This window comes from Monopterus albus, unplaced genomic scaffold, assembly GCF_001952655.1.
Source record: "Monopterus albus unplaced genomic scaffold, M_albus_1.0 scaffold185.1, whole genome shotgun sequence".
NCBI classification, from domain to species: domain Eukaryota; kingdom Metazoa; phylum Chordata; class Actinopteri; order Synbranchiformes; family Synbranchidae; genus Monopterus; species Monopterus albus.
This window is the reverse complement of record NW_018128065.1, coordinates 684880-703792: the sequence shown is the minus strand read 5'-3', so window position 1 is coordinate 703792 and position 18913 is coordinate 684880. Positions and strand designations below refer to the sequence as shown.

General features: G+C 40.9%; 1 protein-coding gene across 1 annotated transcript in view; it reads right to left on the bottom strand.

Annotated features, from left to right (window-relative positions):
- Positions 1-18913, bottom strand: part of man1a2 (mannosidase, alpha, class 1A, member 2) — a 127335-nt gene that overhangs the window by 40978 nt on the left and 67444 nt on the right. The window contains exons 5-6 of the mRNA XM_020617107.1: positions 16630-16748; positions 6838-6918 (exon numbers count right to left, since the gene is read on the bottom strand). Coding sequence (XP_020472763.1) covers positions 6838-6918; positions 16630-16748 — 200 coding nt within the window. The remainder of the gene's footprint in view (positions 1-6837; positions 6919-16629; positions 16749-18913) is intronic.

Genomic DNA, 18913 nt, shown 5'->3' with positions numbered 1-18913 from the left:
TACTTTACACTTCTGCCGTATACAGTGAAACACTCCATGAAGCTTTTAAAGCTGCAAATGAATGCCCATGGTTTTTGAAATGGCTTGCTGAACAGACACGAGACACTAAAACACTTCACCTGTGAGTAATGTTCTCCACACTTTGCTCAAGTGTCCACATACGTTTGGTTATGCAGTGAAAGTTATAACCTTACCCTGAGATACAATAATACATGTGAAAGAAGCTGTTCTCAGCAACATAACTGTTGAAGTAATTGCATCATGACAGGTTGAGGTATGGATCCTCTGGGCTTAAAACAAGCCATTCAATATGTCAGCAACTGAGCTACTATTCATAATGATCCTAAAACAACAAGCTAAATTTGAAAACGCTGAGTATCAGTGGAATTCATAATCCCAGTAGTTGCTTATTAGCTTCAACAAGTGATATTGTTTGACTATTGAAATAGTCATTAGTAGTAGGTATGATTATTACAGAAAGCAAAATTTAACTGGACGATAGTAGTTGAAGTCCCCCTAACTGCCCTGAGAAAGACACTGAACTGGTAGTTGTGCTCTTAGTCCCAACCCTTCTCACTGCACCCTAACAGTAAGCAAAACACCAGAACACTAATTATACTCCAAGACTTTCCTAACAAGCCGCAGGCATCACAGTGTAGAGGTTGTACTTTCACAGAGCATTAAGAGATGCTTTCTATTTTTGCATCAGTGGCTTCAACCCTCTTCATTCAGGAACTAATGAATGTTTACACCTTCACTCACAAACCTGCCAAACACAGAGTGAAAGCCTCAAGTTTTTGGCGTGTTCTTCCTATATCTTGGCATATTCAGCTCATTACACGTTTCTCAGTCTTCTGTGTTGCATCTCAGTGTACAGTGTTATGTTTAGGATCAACAAACCAGCTCATTCATTGTGATCACAATACTAGTAAATCTCTCCATCTCCCTTTATCACATGTGTGTCTGCCTGCTTTCCTGCTGGGCAGTGGTAGAGTGGCAGAAGTGCCAGTCAGAAGGAGGGAGATTCCCTGAATTTGATGACTGCTTCAAAAATGGGAGGCAGTCAAACGCTCCCTTGTGAGATCAAATTGACAGCCAGTGGATATGCAGCTGCATCAATCCCTGGACAAGAGACATCTTAGCTCTATATCGCAGCGCACACAGAGAGTGAGAGGAAGAAACCACAATGTTTGGGGTAATGGGGTAAAGATGGAGGAGAGAAGTGATGAAGAAGTAGGACTGACAGGAATCTGAGGAAAGGAACAGGAGAAAAAATACAGGCTGTCTTCACAGGAAGATGTATCAGTTGACACCAACTTATTTTCTTGCCCTTAATTACAACATTTAGTCTTCTGTCCATCTGCATCTTCCTCTGTTGTTGCCTTGTCTGTACAGTAGTCTCCACTTTCTCCTGGCCCGTTTTCCTTGTAACTTTGTTTCTGCCTCCATCCTAACATTCCTCCTCCATCTGTGAACTCCCTCCCTCCCCTCTATCTCACCCAGCCTCTCTCTTTTCTTGCTTTTTCCCTTTGTATCCTCATAACTAACCTTTTCCTTCATCTTTGCTTCTCACTTGCCTTTCTCCCCTTGCTCCTTGGCCACACAAGTTCTTCCATGTATTCTACATTCCCTCCCTCCTTCCTCTTTGGTTTCCCTCCCATCACCATCATTATCTCTGTCCCCGTCTTTCTACCGCCCTCCTCTTCATTTGCTGTTCCACTTCTGTCATTCTCCATCTCCTTATCTTCTTGCCTCCACCCTTCCACAGACTGATTTGGGCTGTAACGTTTATATCTGCAGCTTTTCTTTTAGAAGCTCCCATCTCATTATCCTACAGGACTCGGCCTGCTCCTCTTACCTTCTCTGCTGATCCTCACTCTAATTATCCTCGTCATTGTGGTCCCTCACCTTTTTTGTTTTAAGTAGCCCTTTATCTTTCAGAGCTGTGAATCAAAAAACTGTGTAAAAACAATAAAAATGTTGATCTCCATTAAAGAGTCTTTTTTTGACTGGTAACTGTGGCAAATGTCCAAAGGTTGGCACCTTGATCAGGAAACAAGGGAATTTGAGAGCTGCTGGTCTGAGCTGGTTCTGTAATGAAATAGCAGCTAACAGCTCAGTCACACAAAATACAATTCATTCTTTAAACACAACCACTTTAACACTATTATGTACTGTTTCACTATAAGCCATGTGAAGCTGGTTATACTTGTTCAAAGATAAACGTGTTCAGGACACACTATTCCTGTATTAGTTTCACAAAGGTTAAACAGATACTGATCTTCCAGCTATTGGTTAAACAGTAAAGAAGTAGATTTCCCAAAATATGCAAGTGCTCCCATAAGAACATACAAGGACTTTTATGGGAATCTGTTTGTCACATCCCATTTACTAAACAGGGTTTAAGTGAACACTCCTGTGTCAGCAAATGCAGCATCAAACACCAGCCTGGCATATATACTACTGTTCATAATCCTTCCTACTCAACTGACACAGGTGGCCAGCACACCTGCCTGTATACAGGACACTCTGCTGCTATTTTATCAGCAAGAGAATAGTGTGTTAGACTAGAACCTGATGTGGGTATAATGTGTCTACACCTGCCAAGCTTCTGTACTTTAAACAAAGGATGGGAAATGCAGTAGTGTGCTAATGAGGCACAGGTACCAGCAGAGCAAACCAGAGAAGAGAGAGAAAACATCACCAAATACAAGACGAAAAAAAAACCCCAGACAAAAAATGTTTGATTACAGGAGTTTTGTTGTGTTGAAGCTGTTCTTCGTTCTTTGTCTACATGTCAGTGAAAGTAGTTGATGGCTCTCTGGATCAATCAGTCAGTGCAGAAAACACAGGAACAAGTTATCCAAACTATTCTTTCTAACTATCATCCCAAAATAATGGTGTGATCAAAGACACAAACATCAACAACTCATTCGAACACAGTCCTGGAAAACCCTGAAATGGGCGTTTACATTTACATTCCCATTCCCATTATCCAGACAGACTCACAAACCGACAGGAAAAGATGCTATTCTAGGTTTAGGCATGTTTTTTGGCACTATACTGTGAGATTGTATGTGCACGGTGAAAAGACGATGAGTCACACAGCTTTAGATTTCTACCAGCTACTACTTGGTTTTACTGTCTACATCGACTTCAGACAAAAGGAGAAGAAACTTAGGAAAGAAGGGGAATTAGGAGAGAAGAAAATGAATTCAAAAGACAGATGAAAAAGGGCAAAAGAGGGGAAAGGAGAAAGATGAACAGAGAAAGGTCAGGGGACAACAACAGCTAGGCATGATGAGAAAGAAACAAGTTAAAGAAAGTGTAAGAAAGGAAATATGGGGGGGGGGGGAGCTGAGAAACAGATGGGGGGAAGATGAAGAAAAGAAACTAAGAAAAGAAAGAGAGAGAGAAGAATCAGCAGCTCTCAGAGAGATGAGAGGAGAGGACCCAATTAGATGCAGACAGGTGAAGAAGTATGAAAAGAGAGAAGGTGGTGAGGACATCTAACAAAGACAAAGAAATAGAAGGGGAGAGTAAAAGCAAAACTCTGGGGACAAGCAGAGGAATAAACATAATCTATCACTGCTGCTCGGCTCAACTCTCCCAGACCAACACCTCCTCAGCCTAAATGCTGATCTCTCTCTGAACTCCCTCACTTTCTTCTTCTGTGTTTTCCTTTTGCCTGGTCTGTGTTTCTGTCTCCGTCTCCTTCTCCCTCTACCTGGTCTCTTATCACTCGTCTCCTGGTTTCTGGTATTTATTCAGCGAGTGTTCTCTCGCATGGTCTTTGATCTCGACTTATTTTTCTCTTTCTCCCTTTTCACTCTATGTTTACAGATTTTGACAGGTTTGATGGAGACAGAAAAAGGCATCAAATGACTAGTAAACTTCATCTCACTGCCACTTTTCATCACAAAGTTAAACCGTATTAGTGCACCTCATCTCCACCTTCAGACTCGATAAGCAACATCTTTTATCACTTCCAATGTTTTGTGGTTCTCTAGAAAAGGTGTTTTTAGGTCTGAAAATTTGGAGCCAACCTGACTAGAGACTGTAAACCTTGTCTACTTAACCAGTATCAAAACTTGACAGTTCACCTCAGCGTTTCTCTATGGAATGAGAGGAATGTGTATCAATTCAATTGTTTATTCATACAGTGAAGTAGCCCAAAGTGCTTCCCATGAAATATGAAGAAACCGAAATACTAATATAGTCATTACAAGCTAACTTGATAAGTGTATAGAAGATGCTACTGAGGCTCCTATTTTTTTTTTGTGGGAGGGTGACCCCCACAAAAAAAAAAAAAAAAAAAAAAAAAAAAAAAAAAAGCATTTCCAACATTTTTATATGATGTTGAGAAAACAGTTGGACAACTGAAGACCTCATGGCTCTCACTGAAGTGTACATGGGTTTAATAGTTGGTCTCTTCCTTTTTTGAGTTAAAAGCCTAGCAGCAGAGTTCTGGATTAATTGCGAGATACAAGCGTGCATTTTTGTGTATTCACTGAAGTAAAGCTTAATTATCAGTGTGGCCTGGGGGTAATACACAAATCCAGCTGCATCTTCTCATCCATGTGTTTTGTCTTCTCTCCAGCTTTTCACTCTCTCCTAGTACCAGTGTTGTAGTCAAGTCACTAAACTTCAAGTCTGAGTCGTGGACCTTGAGTCCTACAACGCTGCCTTGTACCCCACCTCCCATCTATCCACTCATCTGTTTAATTTTTTCCACTTGTTTGTGTATCTCTCAACCTTTTGTTTTCCTTGTCACTTCCAGTTTAATACACTTCCCTGTAATACAATCTATCTCATCTCCTTTCCTGCTTCCTCATAGGAGTTAAGTGCCTTGCTCAAGAGTGAGTCTCACTCATTGCTCCAATCAGCCATTTATCGTCCCCACTCTCCACTCCCACCTCTTTATCCATAACCATCACCTCCAAACACCGACTATCACATCATAGGGATTTCTCCACCCTCTCCTTCGTTCCCTCCATCACCGTCTCTCCTCTGAACCTTCTCATGCTCCATCTCTCTCCTTTCCCACAACCCACTACTTCTCTTATCACTCAAGTGGGCTCAGATGAATGACTGAGTTTAATCGGGGTGGAGGAGGTGGAACTGAATGAGAGCAACACTAAGTTTTGCTTGTAAGACACTTAGGTTCTTTTCAGAGTTACTTAGCAAAATGACTGTTCATTAGTTTCAGAAGACCAGCGCACAACCTCTACATCACTCAATGTGCAAAGTCTAATGGGCAGTTTCCATGCTGGGGGGGTGGGGGGGATCAGTGGGAGTAAGACTTTTGTTTCTGATGAATAAATCAGCTTTTAACTTACTGATAGACGTCTGTGCTCGGTTCGTTGTTATATCACCTGACATAGTGAATGTGTCATCTACTGCTATTTGTCTTTGCTTCTGATTTTCAAAACAAGAAAACACCAGTGTCATTCTGTGAATGTTTCATTGTTCCTCCAAAAACAAACTCTGAGCACACATTGTTTATTCGTCAGAAAAGCCCTGAAGGATTACATGTGTGGAAAAAAAAAATCCAAAGGCTCTTTTGAACTTTGAGCCAAGCCCACATCATTATTTAATGTATAGCGCCATTAATTAAAACTACCTTGTGTGAGAAATCCTATGAAGTCTGCAGTTTCTCATTAGCTTTCTACTTAATTAATCAGAGCCAGCAAGAAAATACCAAGGAATTCTGCTTCACTTGTGTGCATTTAATCAGCAGGATGATTCATAGTGAGCAAAGGCTGTCCACATAAACAAACAAAAAAACCTGAAATTTGTCATTTATTCACATTCTTCAGAACAATATGCAGTACAATTAGTAGTACAAGTAAGACTGCAGGCAACAGTAAAGAGGTCAGAACTATGACAGGAATCAAGACGAGCGTTTCAGGGATTGTGGACGCCCTGATGACATTTACAGTAGTATCAGTTCAATCCTAACGAGATCTAATCTTATCAAAGACCTACACTGTACATACATGTTCTATAGTTGACCTACAAAAATATTTCAATACTTAGTTTTATTTTGGCAATTTGTTTTGTACAGTACATTCACGACTCCTCTTCGGCCGCAGGATGGACAGAATTCTAAAACTCAAACACAGCAGCAGTCATTTAAAGGTGCATTACACTGGCAAATGCTGCTGTAAATGCTGTAAAATGACACAGCTGCAATTGCTCACTAATGAATGCAGCCAAATCATTCATTAATATCACTGTCTATTCTGTGCGCTCCCCGGCTCACAAACTGTTCACGTACTCACAATACTACATGGTTTCAGTATCTTAATGGTGCATTTCTGACAGCTGCGGTACCCAAAATAAACAAACTAAGGCTAGGAAATATAATATGACTTTTATTGGCAGAACTGAGGCAGCCAATGGAACAGCCTTCATAGAGCTAAAATAAATGAGTAATAAACATGAGTGAATGTGTTTTCAGGCAGTGTTTTGAGTAAAATATCTGACAACAGACTAGGTTTCCTCAAAGATCTGTTGGCCAGTACTTGCATAAACCACACAAAATTATAATACAGAGCACAGTAGATGTGGGTGTTGCACTGAGCACATATGAATTTAGTCCCTTGGCTGGACATGAAAGCTTGAGAGAGAGAGAAATGGAAAAGACAACTGGATTCAACTTAGCATAGAGGAGAGGAACAAAAATGGAAGAAGAGCCAATAAACACACAAATTAGCCACTTTCTTCATCACTCCTTTTGCTTTCTCCTGGTCTGTACTCTTCAGGATAAGGCTCATCGAGTTCCTGTCAATCTCAAATACTTTTCACAGATACAAAATAAAGGTGAGTACTTACTTCCTGCCCAGAGAGGTAGTAGGCGGCAAGCAGTCCTCCTATGAATCGAATGTTGACCTCAAACACAGACACCTCAGCATTCTGGGAAAACAAGAGAGCACAGGAAAAAAAAGTCAGGAAAACAAAACACAGCTGTTGTTATTTAGGCTTTGTTGGTCTTGGACATTCTTTCACAGCAATGTTTAATTTTTATTTGTGTTACAGTTTTTATATCAATTTGGAAAACGTTCCAAAAAGTCTGAAATACACAGGTAGAGACCTGCATTCTTCACAAAAGGATAATCATAATCACCTTTATTGGCCAAGTATGTTACACACAAGGAATTTGTTTCCGGTACAGAACCAAGGCAGCCATCTACATCGACAACTCAACCGATGGCTCTAACCATCGGGGGCAACAGGGGGGTTCAGTGTCTTGCCCAAGGACACTTCGACATGTGGACTGCAGGCACCGAGATTTGAACCTTCCGGTTGGGAAATGCCTGCTCTACCCACCGCACCACTGTTGCCTCCGCAAAGCTGGATATTCCAAAGACACAAGCCAAATCACAGGTAAACTGACATTTTATTTAGTAACAATTCAGTTAAAATACAAAATGTCCTAAGACACTGTGCATATTCAGTGCATTTCTGACTTTGACACAGCTCAGTGGTACCAAACATGGCAGACAGCAACACAAACCAACATGGCACTGAGATGGGCCTCGAACTTCATGGCCACTTAGAGCACCTAAAAATTCAAAGTATGTTTGTATTCCTAAACAAATCCTGTAAAATTTAAAAGTTCAAACTTTTAAAGTGAAATAATCCTTGAGTCACTGGTGTGGATCAGTGATCAGTAGCCTGACTAAAGCTCATTGTGGAACTGCACAGAACCTGTGACGGCCACTGGAGAGCTTTAGAAAGTGCTGTCAGGGCTCCTAGACTTAAAGAACTTTAAACTAAAGTCTGACACTTACCACAAGTCGAGTTATGTGTAGATAAACACGTCATTCACTCATTAAGTTCAAAGATGTCACCCTGGCTACTGTTGTCTAGCTCAGGATGCAATGAGTAATGGGAGCACGTGCGCCAGGGTTCACCCCAATATCCTGCTTTGTAAAGTGCAGACTAACTGGAGATAAATCTCAACATAATCTTCATTTTTTTCCAGTCTAATTAGCCTTGTGCTAGTCCTGTATCTTTCCCAGAAACCACAACAGTCTTGGTTGGCCTCTGAAAACTAGGGCAAACAAACCCTTAAAATTAATTATTGTGAAATGTGTACATTTCTCTGTGATTGATGCCATGGAAACTCAGATGCAGTAAGATTACTCAACACCTAGCCCACTACATTTAAATGCAGCTATCTGTAAATAACAATGTGACCTTGCTCTGATATTTTCAAAGACAAAATGAAAACATACAAGTAAGGAGGACTTTACCTGCACATCTCTAAAGCACAGGGAACAGAAAAAGACAATGGGCCTCATGCAAGAACCAGTTGCGCAAACAGATTCATTCTTACAAGAAATTTGAGAATTTGTGGAGATTTTCTTGTGTGAGCGGTCCAGAACCTTCATATGAGTTGTAAACAGAACACACTCTTGAATTAAGAACTATATTGGGCTAATCTGAATGACTTTGGAGTTTAAATATAATTAAGAAATTAATTTAATTACAAGGTCAAGGTCAAAGGGTTTATTTGTCATATGCACAGTTAGGAAATGTGTTTCCCTGTACAATGAAATTCTTAGTTTGCTGTCCACATGAATGCCACAAAACACAAATGAAATATAAAGTAGATGAGCAATAACACAAATCTAAGGCACTTTATAGCAGCAGGGGAAGGAAGCAAATAAAGATACAAGAACACGATGCAGAGAGAATATATGCTACGTGGGAGCTGTGGGGTGCAAATACTCAGCAGGATATGCAGTGTATAGACATTTTGCTAAATTAATATTATGTTCATCATATAATCATGGCTTCTCAATATATTGAGGGGTTTTGGTTTATTTTAGATTTAGACTGGCATATTTCATCACAGCATCTACATTTCAGCAGTTAATTAGGAAAGAAAGAGGGGAAACGCTCTCCCTCCACTCACTGCCTCAGCATCTTGGACCAGTATCATGTTCTGTTGCAGCCAACAGTGTAACATCACTGACTGAAGGTTAATACTGTATGGCAATAAAAAACAGTTGAGATCAACAATGTGAATCTTACAAATGCAGCTTTAACATGTTGACCTGTCTGTCAGAATCAGAGCTAACAGACTGACTGGAGCTCTCTTTTTTTACCTGATGAGGTAATGTTAGTTTTCACAACCTGTTTCGGCCTCCAGTTTCAGGTCAGTGGTGGTGACCATATCACTGCTTATCTGACCCTGACTTCCAGTTTCCCTTCACAAGCCTATTATTAATCCATCCCACAGCCCCTTCTTCTTCGTGCCCTTAAATTGTCACACTGCAGCTGCAGGGTCCCTTTGCAATAGAATTATCTGGGCAAAGGCTGGTCTTTTTAGATTTCCTCCCTCTACAGGATCATCATCCCCATCAGAATGTTTTGTCTCATCTACTGGGGACCACAGTTTCTTGTCCAGGCATAGAGGAATGTGGATCATATCTTGAAATCGTGGAGCATTTGCATACAGTACGTATCATAAAACTGTTACAAATAACAAATCCAGCAGACATCTTTCACACTACACAATAGTGCATGAACATTCAATTCAAACACCTATATTAAGGAATTTATTGCACAAACCATTTAAGATCTTTCTGACGATAATTTTTCCATGCGAATGAACATTAACATTACTTGTCACTGCTTGTAGTGATAGCACACATTAATGCCGCCCCCACCTTTCACCCACAATGCACTGCAATAAACGCTGCACTATGTTATTATGGCTTAAGTCCATTATGGCTCTGACTCTCTTGCTTTCCTCACACTAGTTAATTCTGCTTTTCTATTGGAGCTTTTCCTCTGGTAACAGTCTGAACTAAAGGCATATATCACATACAATCAAATGATTGCCAGAAACAAACCGATAATTTTTTTTTTTAAGAATCTGTGCCAATATTCTCTGTTTCCAGTTTCTCAAAAATGAGTATTTGCATGCTTCTGTCCTCTTCTATAATGGTAAACTGAATATCCTTTGTTTTGAACTGTTGGCTGCTCTGGGAAACGGAGATTTTTCAGGTCAAAGATTCATTTATAAAAAAAAAAGAAAGATTAATTGACAAAAATAAGTGTTAGTTGTAGATGTTAATTAGAAATGTGAGGTTTAGTCTTGGCCTCTCTATTCCAACACCCTGCTATGTCTAGAATTTGAGCTGACCTTCTGTTCTGGCCCTGTTTGCTCAGTGCCTTTACAGGAACAAGTTAAGGTTCACTAGAGGCCAATAGATGACAGCCATATATTAGTCCCTCGTCTTTGTACAGAATAGCCTATAGAGTTGAAAATACTGTGTAACACAACAGCCTAATGAATAAGGGCTCTGCAAACATACTGTGGGAGCCATTCAAAGCATCATGTTTTTCCACCACAGTGTGTTTGTGGCACCCTCGTGGGTAGTAATACTGTACTTTTTACCTCCACACCAGCCTCAAGAAAAACCCAACTTGCTGCTGTTTGTTTTTACAGTACAGATTGGGCTAAGACAGGACTGCTTGTTGGTGAAAAGTATATCAAAGCAGCATGATGTGGAATCAGGTCAGCCACAGTGCTTCAGTGGACATACAGTACATGGTACCTGTGAAAAGCCATGTATAAGCAGAGCACCACCTACAGGCGGTTTATTGAAACTAGACACTCTGCGGCACAAATGCACTCCGATCGTAGTAAACGTGGTACACCAACATGTTAACACGGCACTGAATGGATACCAAGGTTGCCACCCTTCATTAGAGAATGAAAAAGCACGGTGATAGTCCTACAAGCTTGAAGTGAAACAACTGAAAAACCTGTCATCCAGGTGACTCAGGTGAAATATTACATCCTGCAGCAACTTGTCATTCCAGGTGACGAGATAGGAGCACACTCGGCTGAGAAAGTTGCTGTCAAATGTCTTTCACCTTCAGCCATACTTTTTCTTCAGAAGAAGGTGAAAGATAACTGTACGTCCGAAAAACAATAACATAAATAAGGAACTCCTGTATAATTAAATGTGGATAATCAAACCCGGCTGGACTGCACTCTTTGACAACAAGCTTTAGTCTCTCCATCTCTGAATCTCAATTTAACCAGGGTTATTAATGTGTCGGTTAACAGAGTCCATTAATTTGGTGAATCTTTGAGTTTGGCGATAGCTGCAGACCTCACACCGACACATTCATCATCAGAGGGCAGGCTGCAGTGCGGGGGCCCCAGAAGGACACTGGACACTCCAACAATGACTCACTACTTGGCTCAATCTGAGATGACAGCTATTTAATCATTCATTAGTGCTGGAGCTGGTGGTGGCTGAACTGAGAGGTGGTGGAGTGAGGGTATAGCATACAATAAAAATGTGCTTGTGTGTGATAAAGCAAATGAGCACCATTAATTATGTTTTTAAGCCAGAAAATAATAAGGCCTGGACGCACATATTCAACCCCACTATGTGGAAGTTCCTTTGTTGGGTAGGTAATGAGTTTTCAATTTTACTATTCAAATATTCAAAAAAGCAGGAAATTTTAATGCATTTCTGAATGGAAAGGGCTTCTGTAAGAAGAAAAACTAAAGTGAACAGTAAAATTACCCAATCTGACTGACCAAACCTACAGTGAATGTGCACAGGCACTTATCCTTCCCCTTTAATGGCATCACGGCTGAAATAGCCAAAACTACAATAAGACCCAGCCTTCAGTGAGGTATTATAAACTATTCATGCATATGATAAACCCATCCCAAACTCAAACCTAATCCAAAACCAGTCATAATGTCAAACTATTCATTGACAAATTGAGAAACAGCAAAAACATCCACATTATAAAGGGTCAAACTGCCTGTAACAAGGAGGAGCACACACACACAGAGGCCGCTCAGCTCAGGGTAACGTTAGACAACCTGCACACACACGCGCACAAGAGTGTGATTAAACTTCACTAAGAGTGATGTCTTTAATCTCCTAAATGGAAATCCAGACTATGCCGTTATTCCAGCTTCAGAGCTGTGCCTAGAGAGGCTGAGTATGGCTGTAGCCTTAAGGTTGAGTAAATCTTTGATTTTCACAGGGGCCAAGCTTAATAACACTTTTGCTGCCAATTACACTGCCAGGCCTCTGCAGGCTTGAGAAATATTGCTCCCTATGCGATGGGAATTACCTGTTTTGTAAAAGGTCTGCGCAGGAGCTGGAGTAATGCCATGGCCATACTGATCTGATTAAGCCTAAGCTAGGTTAACCTTTCATGAATGTTATAGTAGCTGGAAGTTGATGCCTGAATCCTTTGCCTAATGCATGCACAGGATGCATTACCTCCTGCACAGCTCCTTCCTCCTCTTGCCATCAACAGGAGCGTCACTCTCATCCTCTCATACCTCTCCACCCCCTCTTAGTTTATTGGAAAACTAAATCAAGACGGGCAGAGCAAAACAGAACAGGGAAAGGTCAGGCAGGAGCTGGTGGGCCAGAGAGCAGAAAGTTCAGGTAGGCTGGTGAGGGGGGGGGGGCGCGGCAGGAACCAGGAGAACCAAAGGACCAGGACAGGCAAGTGAGACAGCAGGGGGAGACACAGCGTAGCTGGGAGTGAAGGTCACCCACAGCGTGGCTGGCAGGCAGGTTCACACACAGCACTACTAGTGGTCTGACTATTTACTGGAGTTGTTGGCAGACACAGTATTCAGCATCATAGGAAGAAGGGGTAAAATCACAGCCCCACTGCTGATTGGTGTAGCTCTACCTTCTGCAATGCTGCGTTATATTGCCTGCCAGGCATCTCCACAGTTGAGCTGGCGATCTGGGTACCCACTGCGACATGCTGGGGGTAACAGTACCTCAGCGTACTGTTCATCAGTGTAAGCAGACAGATAGAGGGAAATATACCGAAAGGGGGTGATGGCTTTTGAGAAACAGAGTAGGGCAGTGGTTAAGTCTTGTTTTTTTCAGCTAAGACTCTTAATGAAGGTTAAACCTTTGTTGTCACATGGAGATCTGGAGAAGGCTATTCACGCGTTTATTACTTCAGTTAGATTATTGCAATGCCTTGTATGTAGGAGTACCCCAGACTTTGCTTCAGAAATTACAATTGGTCCAGAATGCAGCAGCTCGGCTGCTGTCCAATGCTCCCAGGTGACAGGAACAAAATGAACCAGCGAAGACTAAGCGAAAACAAAGTATATGTATGCAACAGGACCAGATGTAGGTGCGTGGAATGATGGTGATTAATGTGACATGGCAGAACGGCGGGGAGAGACGGGGAAAAAACAGGAAGCAAAGACCAAACCGTGACACACTGAACCTCACTATTTTTTTTTTATTACTCTACTCTGTGCTAGAAACATTGCAAAACTGTTTAAAAAAACCATTTTATTTAATTATTGCTATTGTCAAGCCAATGTGTTTGTTTTCATTCCTTTCAACATCACATTACTGTTTTATCGGGTTTGATGACCATGGAATGGCCCGTTACATCTAATCTACCTTTCTGTCTCCCCCTGTCCTGGTCACTCTTTTTTACCTTCACATTCAGATGTCCAACCAAGACTCCTTTTCATGTTCCAGCTCGTCTGCCTTATTCTATCAACCTCTAATGGACATTGTCTCTTTACATTTTCCACTCAACATCTCAAGAACCATTTAGAAAATCCAAACCTACTATAAAATCAGAGAGATTGATATAATCTAAAACACAGTGGACAGGTTTGTAAGCTCCTTAAAATTCACCAGACGGCCTCTTTCAACCTTGGTGCCATTGGACAAACAGACCGACTCCTTATTCTCTGACTCAGCCATTTCGAAACATACAGACATGGCAGATATATTTTTAGATTCAACACGACTTACATTGGAGAAATCTCCAGTGTCTATTATGAATCTTTTTCTTCTACTTTCGGCTGTTCGCGTTAGGGGTCGCCACAGTGAATCATCAGTTCCCACCGAACTGACGATGCACACATTAAACTTGGCATGTTTTACGCTGGATGCCCTTCTGGATAATGTCTAATTTTGTAGAGTCCATTGTCCATTGTGAATACACATCCATAAATCAGCTCAGAAATAACAGAAAAGGCCACAGCAGCCAATAACTGAGAATAACTTGTCAAAGTGTGAATAAACACAGACCATAAATGGGGCCCAGGTGCAGCTAACAAGGAACTCACTGCCTCCGTATCAACACCATACTTCCTCTAGGCCAAATTATCAGTTTTAAATTGAATTTCCTTTTCATTCTCTTTTACTCTCCTCCTTCCCACAGACATCTCTACTTTGTTAGTTCCCATAATCTTACTTCTTCCATCTCACCCTTGATTTGTCCATCCAAGCCCCACCTCCTCCATCTGTGACTGATCTTTACACTGTTCTGACTTCTGTCCGCTCTCTCTATCTTCAGTATCTCTTCCTCCACATTTCTCCTGCTGCTTCCTCTCTTCTCTTCTCTCCAGGCCCAGTTTCAGCTGCACCCTCCATCCGGTCTAAGCCTCTCCTCTGTCTCTCTCCCCGTTCACCATCCATCCCTCTTTCCACTGCACAACCACAGTGACCCTGAGGTTAATTAGCCTTCTGAGTGTCATGGTGTTAGATCCCCTATGCCTACTTGCTAGCTGCCTTGTGACTGCCTCAGTAGGGGGACTTACAAGCTCTGGTATCAGACATTGGTGCAGGCAGATTTTAAAGGGAGGAGAAAAGAGAGAAGGTGAGCAAGGAGAAGGCATACATGGACAGAATAATGATTTCAGGGGGAATTTGGCAGAATCAGATCAGAACAAAGGGGAAGAGAGGGGAAAAGACAACTTGACCATAATGAAGAAGCAAAGAGAAATAGAAAAAGACAAGAGGTAATGTGAAACAAAGCATAGAGGGCTATGTAAGGCTAATGAAAGGATATTAGAGAGCTACAGTATGACAGGCAGAGAGGGATAAATGACAAAAAGCATAGTTACAGTCAGTGTGAATAAATGTAGGTAAAGAAATTGATGTATACAAAGAAAAACAAATGACAGGTGAGATAGAAAGGATGAAAAAGGATAAAATTTGTCAACAAGTACTCAGAAGACAAAAAGGGGTGGAGAATGATGAGGGGTGGACAAGGAGGGACAGTGAAGTGACAAAAAACAGAAGGTATGAAATAAATGCAAAGCAAAGGACTGAAAAGTCAAAAGAAAACATTAACTAGGAGGCCGGAGTCATGGCCAGCTGGATAAAAAGAAGTGATGATGAACAGGAGGACAGATAAAACATTTTGAAAAAGAGGCACTGGGGAAAATAGACTGGTCTAGGCCAGAAACTACAAAGCAATTGTAAAAGAAAACACTGGGAAAGAGCAACAGAAATGACAAATAGGGAGGAAAAAACTGATAATAAGAACATGAGGAAGGACAAAGATGGGGTCTGTCAATGTATGCAGGGAGCAAGGTTAAAAATTACAGAAGGGAAAAGACAGTGGATAGAAGTGAATGACAGGCGAAAATGAGGAGAAGAAAAGCTGGTGATGGGAGAGAAGGACTGAAACAGAACTAAACAAGCAGAACTGCAGATGATGGAAAAGAAAGAGGGTTGTTACCAAAAGAACATGAGAGGCGAATGAAAACAGAACAGAGAAAAAATGAAGATGGTTGTGAATGTAAACAGACACGGAATCAAGCTGAAAACAGTGCTGAGGGTATAACTGTTGATGACATCATGGATTGTTATTGTTATTAGTGTAAAGATCAATTACCAATACTTGCATGAAATATCACTCACTTAGCTTTATTAAACAAGAGCAAGTGCTGCAAATGTGAGAAAACTCACCAATATAGAAAATATATGAATACTCTATGAAGGCCTCACACACAGTGAGCATCTTGAAAAGAAGAAAGCTCATGTATGTGTATGAATGAATGAATGAATGAATGAATGAATGACACTTTATTACAAACTCAAGGTCCAGGTTCAAAACAAATAAAAGCAATAAAAGACCAGAGCACAAGAGAAACCAACACTGACATTAAAAATGCCTGTGATTGATTGTTTTTAATGGCTTGAAGAATTTGCCACCCAATAATGTGCAAAGAGTGAAATAGGAGCAGCTTTAGTGTGCATTTTAAATTGGTTTTGATAGGATTTGACTGGTCATTATTGGTGACAATATGGTGCTAATAGAACACGGCCAGGATCAGAGGTTTGAATCCCACCTGCGTGTGTTCTATGGTCAAATATTGCCAGATGGCATGTTGAACCGCCTGTCAATTAAATTTAAGTTTCATTCAACTCCTAGTTTCTGTTACATTACTGTTTCTCACTCACTGCATGCTCGGAGCACATTAATCAGCCAGAGTCTCCTCAAAGGCAAATCAATCAAAATCAAAGCCAAGTGACTGGCCAAATTACACATTTGGCTATAGGCTATTCGGTTCCTAAGGTCTTTCTTCTAAGGGTGTTTTCATACCAGGAGCAGGTTTACTGTAGCATTACAGTTACCGTTCTAAGCATCAACAATGCCACTCAAGTGACACTGAGATTTATTAACTGTATATAATCTATATACCCTAATGCAGTCTGTTCACAATGGAAACAGAATATTTTACATTTCAATACACAGAAACCTTAAACTTGCAGAATTGTTACTCTTCAGCTACTGTTCCACACATTTTTATGTGTATATAAGTGAGGTATATGTACACACCACACTGAAGTCCAGATTCTGCTCAATCCACTCTTGGCCATCCTTGAACTCCTCATGGAGACCCATGATGTAGAGGGTGTCTAAGGCATCCACAATGGTCGCTCCCAGTTGGGAATTGCCTGCAGAAGACACAGGGTAAAACAAACACAAAAATTAGTCAGTTTGCTACACAGGAAGACCCTCCACCTCTGGGAATGATGAATGGAAATCCAATCACAAACCACAGTGGATCTAATCTGTGAAGGCGACACAACACATTCCATTTACTCAGATACATTTTATAAAGGAATACAGTTTTAGAAGAAGACGACGAAGGGTGCAGAGGGTATAGTCAAAAACTCAGAACAAAAAGGACACAAAGAAAGAAAGAAAATGTGAGTTGAGAGGAGCAAAGCATGGCTTGCAGAGGCAGGAGAAGTTGAAAGAATATAAGACTGCTGACTTTTAGTTAATCACCAGGCAATACCAAATTTCAATTAGTCTAACTAATACATCCATCCCCTAACACAGAGAGAAAACCAACTTCCCCATGAAAAAAGTTTCATACCATTAATATGCAACATCTCTACTGCTGTGAGCAGCAAAGATTTTGAATTTTCAGAGAGCTCTTGACTCAAACACTTGTCAAAGCCTCATGGTGTGAACCTAATCAAGAGGTTCACGAGACAGCAGTATGTCTGCAAATTAAAGTAAAAATGCCCATGCTCAGTCATCTCTTACAGATCAAGGATAAGATTAATATTTAAACAGCATTATATGATGTATAAAATATATCAAAATGAATATGCGATCAGAAGGAAATAACCTGTTGTGCCTCAATGCATCTACACTACATCCTCTGAATTGGCCATCTGCAACTGACACAAATAGGTCAGTTCCAAGCAACAAAGATGTGAAATCATGATAATTAATGCAGAGGTAAAACTGCCTCATTTATTGAGAGTCAGGGTTTGGATATCACGCCCATTACAGCTAAAATGTGTTGTGATTGAGCTTATAGATGTAGAACACACTTATGTGGCAACAGGAAAGAGAAGTACTCCAGATTAGAGGAGGAGCCAGTGTTGAAAGCCAGAAATCTCAGAGAGTACACTACAGTAGGTGGTGTTTCACTATCACTGATCAACAACCTCATGGTGCCCTGTAAATACTGTATATTCAAGCTATTTTGTTGAACATAAGAATGACATGCAAGTTATTCCCCCTTTAAGCAAGCTGCAACTCATCAAGTAGTGCTGTATTTTCACTGTTAGTAGGTGCTGTCCGTCACTGTAATACTACTAGAGCTGAGGCCAGCAGTTCCCTGATTCCAGTTTTGGGACTGCTATCTCTTAACAATGCAGATTTATTCATGTTGTTCCCTTTAAAATACTGCAGGCTTCGAAGACATCCTCATAATCACATACCCACAGGATGGGGAATTTAACTATAATTTACAAATGAAAAAAGCAAATGCATTTAACAGATCACATGGTCCTTGTCCTTTTTTTTTTTTTATCTTGGACAGCTTTTATTGACTCCATGTTGATTTGAACTTTACATTAGTTGTGATAATGGCCAATACATGGAAAAAGTGAATACAATGAATATGAAGGATGTGGTGCCTCAGCTATACAGGTACTACCCTCCTCCATGACAGTCCTTCTGTTGTTATTCCAGCTTCTCCACCCTGTGTTGTCAAAGTACGGTCTGTAAATTAGCCCCGCCTGCCAGATAGTGAAGGTTATAAGCAACATCCTTTGAACAGTTAGTAGTATTTCTAAACATCCAGCCATGGAGGAGCTCTGGGCAGCTAAAGGTCTGAACCAGTGGGCTGCCAGAGTGAAGAGATGGCGTCTTTTGCACAGAGAGAGTGGGACAAAGAAGGAGCAACAACCAGGGTTAACATTGGTTTGGCTTTTTGACATGGAGAGGGTTAAAGGCAGCCACAGGACTCAGACTGGATCCAGATGTGACATTTTTCCTTCTGGATGTGTTAGCATCTAAAGCCAGTGTGTTTGTTTATTAGCAACCTAGCATGGTCATGATTTTACCTTTGTACTGAATTATTATTTTAATTTGGGAGGAATTGGAGCTTTGTGTAACATTGGTGCTTTGTATCACATCAGCAGTAACCAGAGCATTTTACCAGACAAATGTGTTAATCAGCTAACACTAGCTTTGGACTGGGGGCTGTGTTTTGTACAGTTTGTCACAACCAAGCATCCGCAGGTTCTGTCATCACTAGGAAATATGACGTCATGGGAGGGGCAAAGAGAGGTTAGCTTATGGTGTCAGTTTGTTG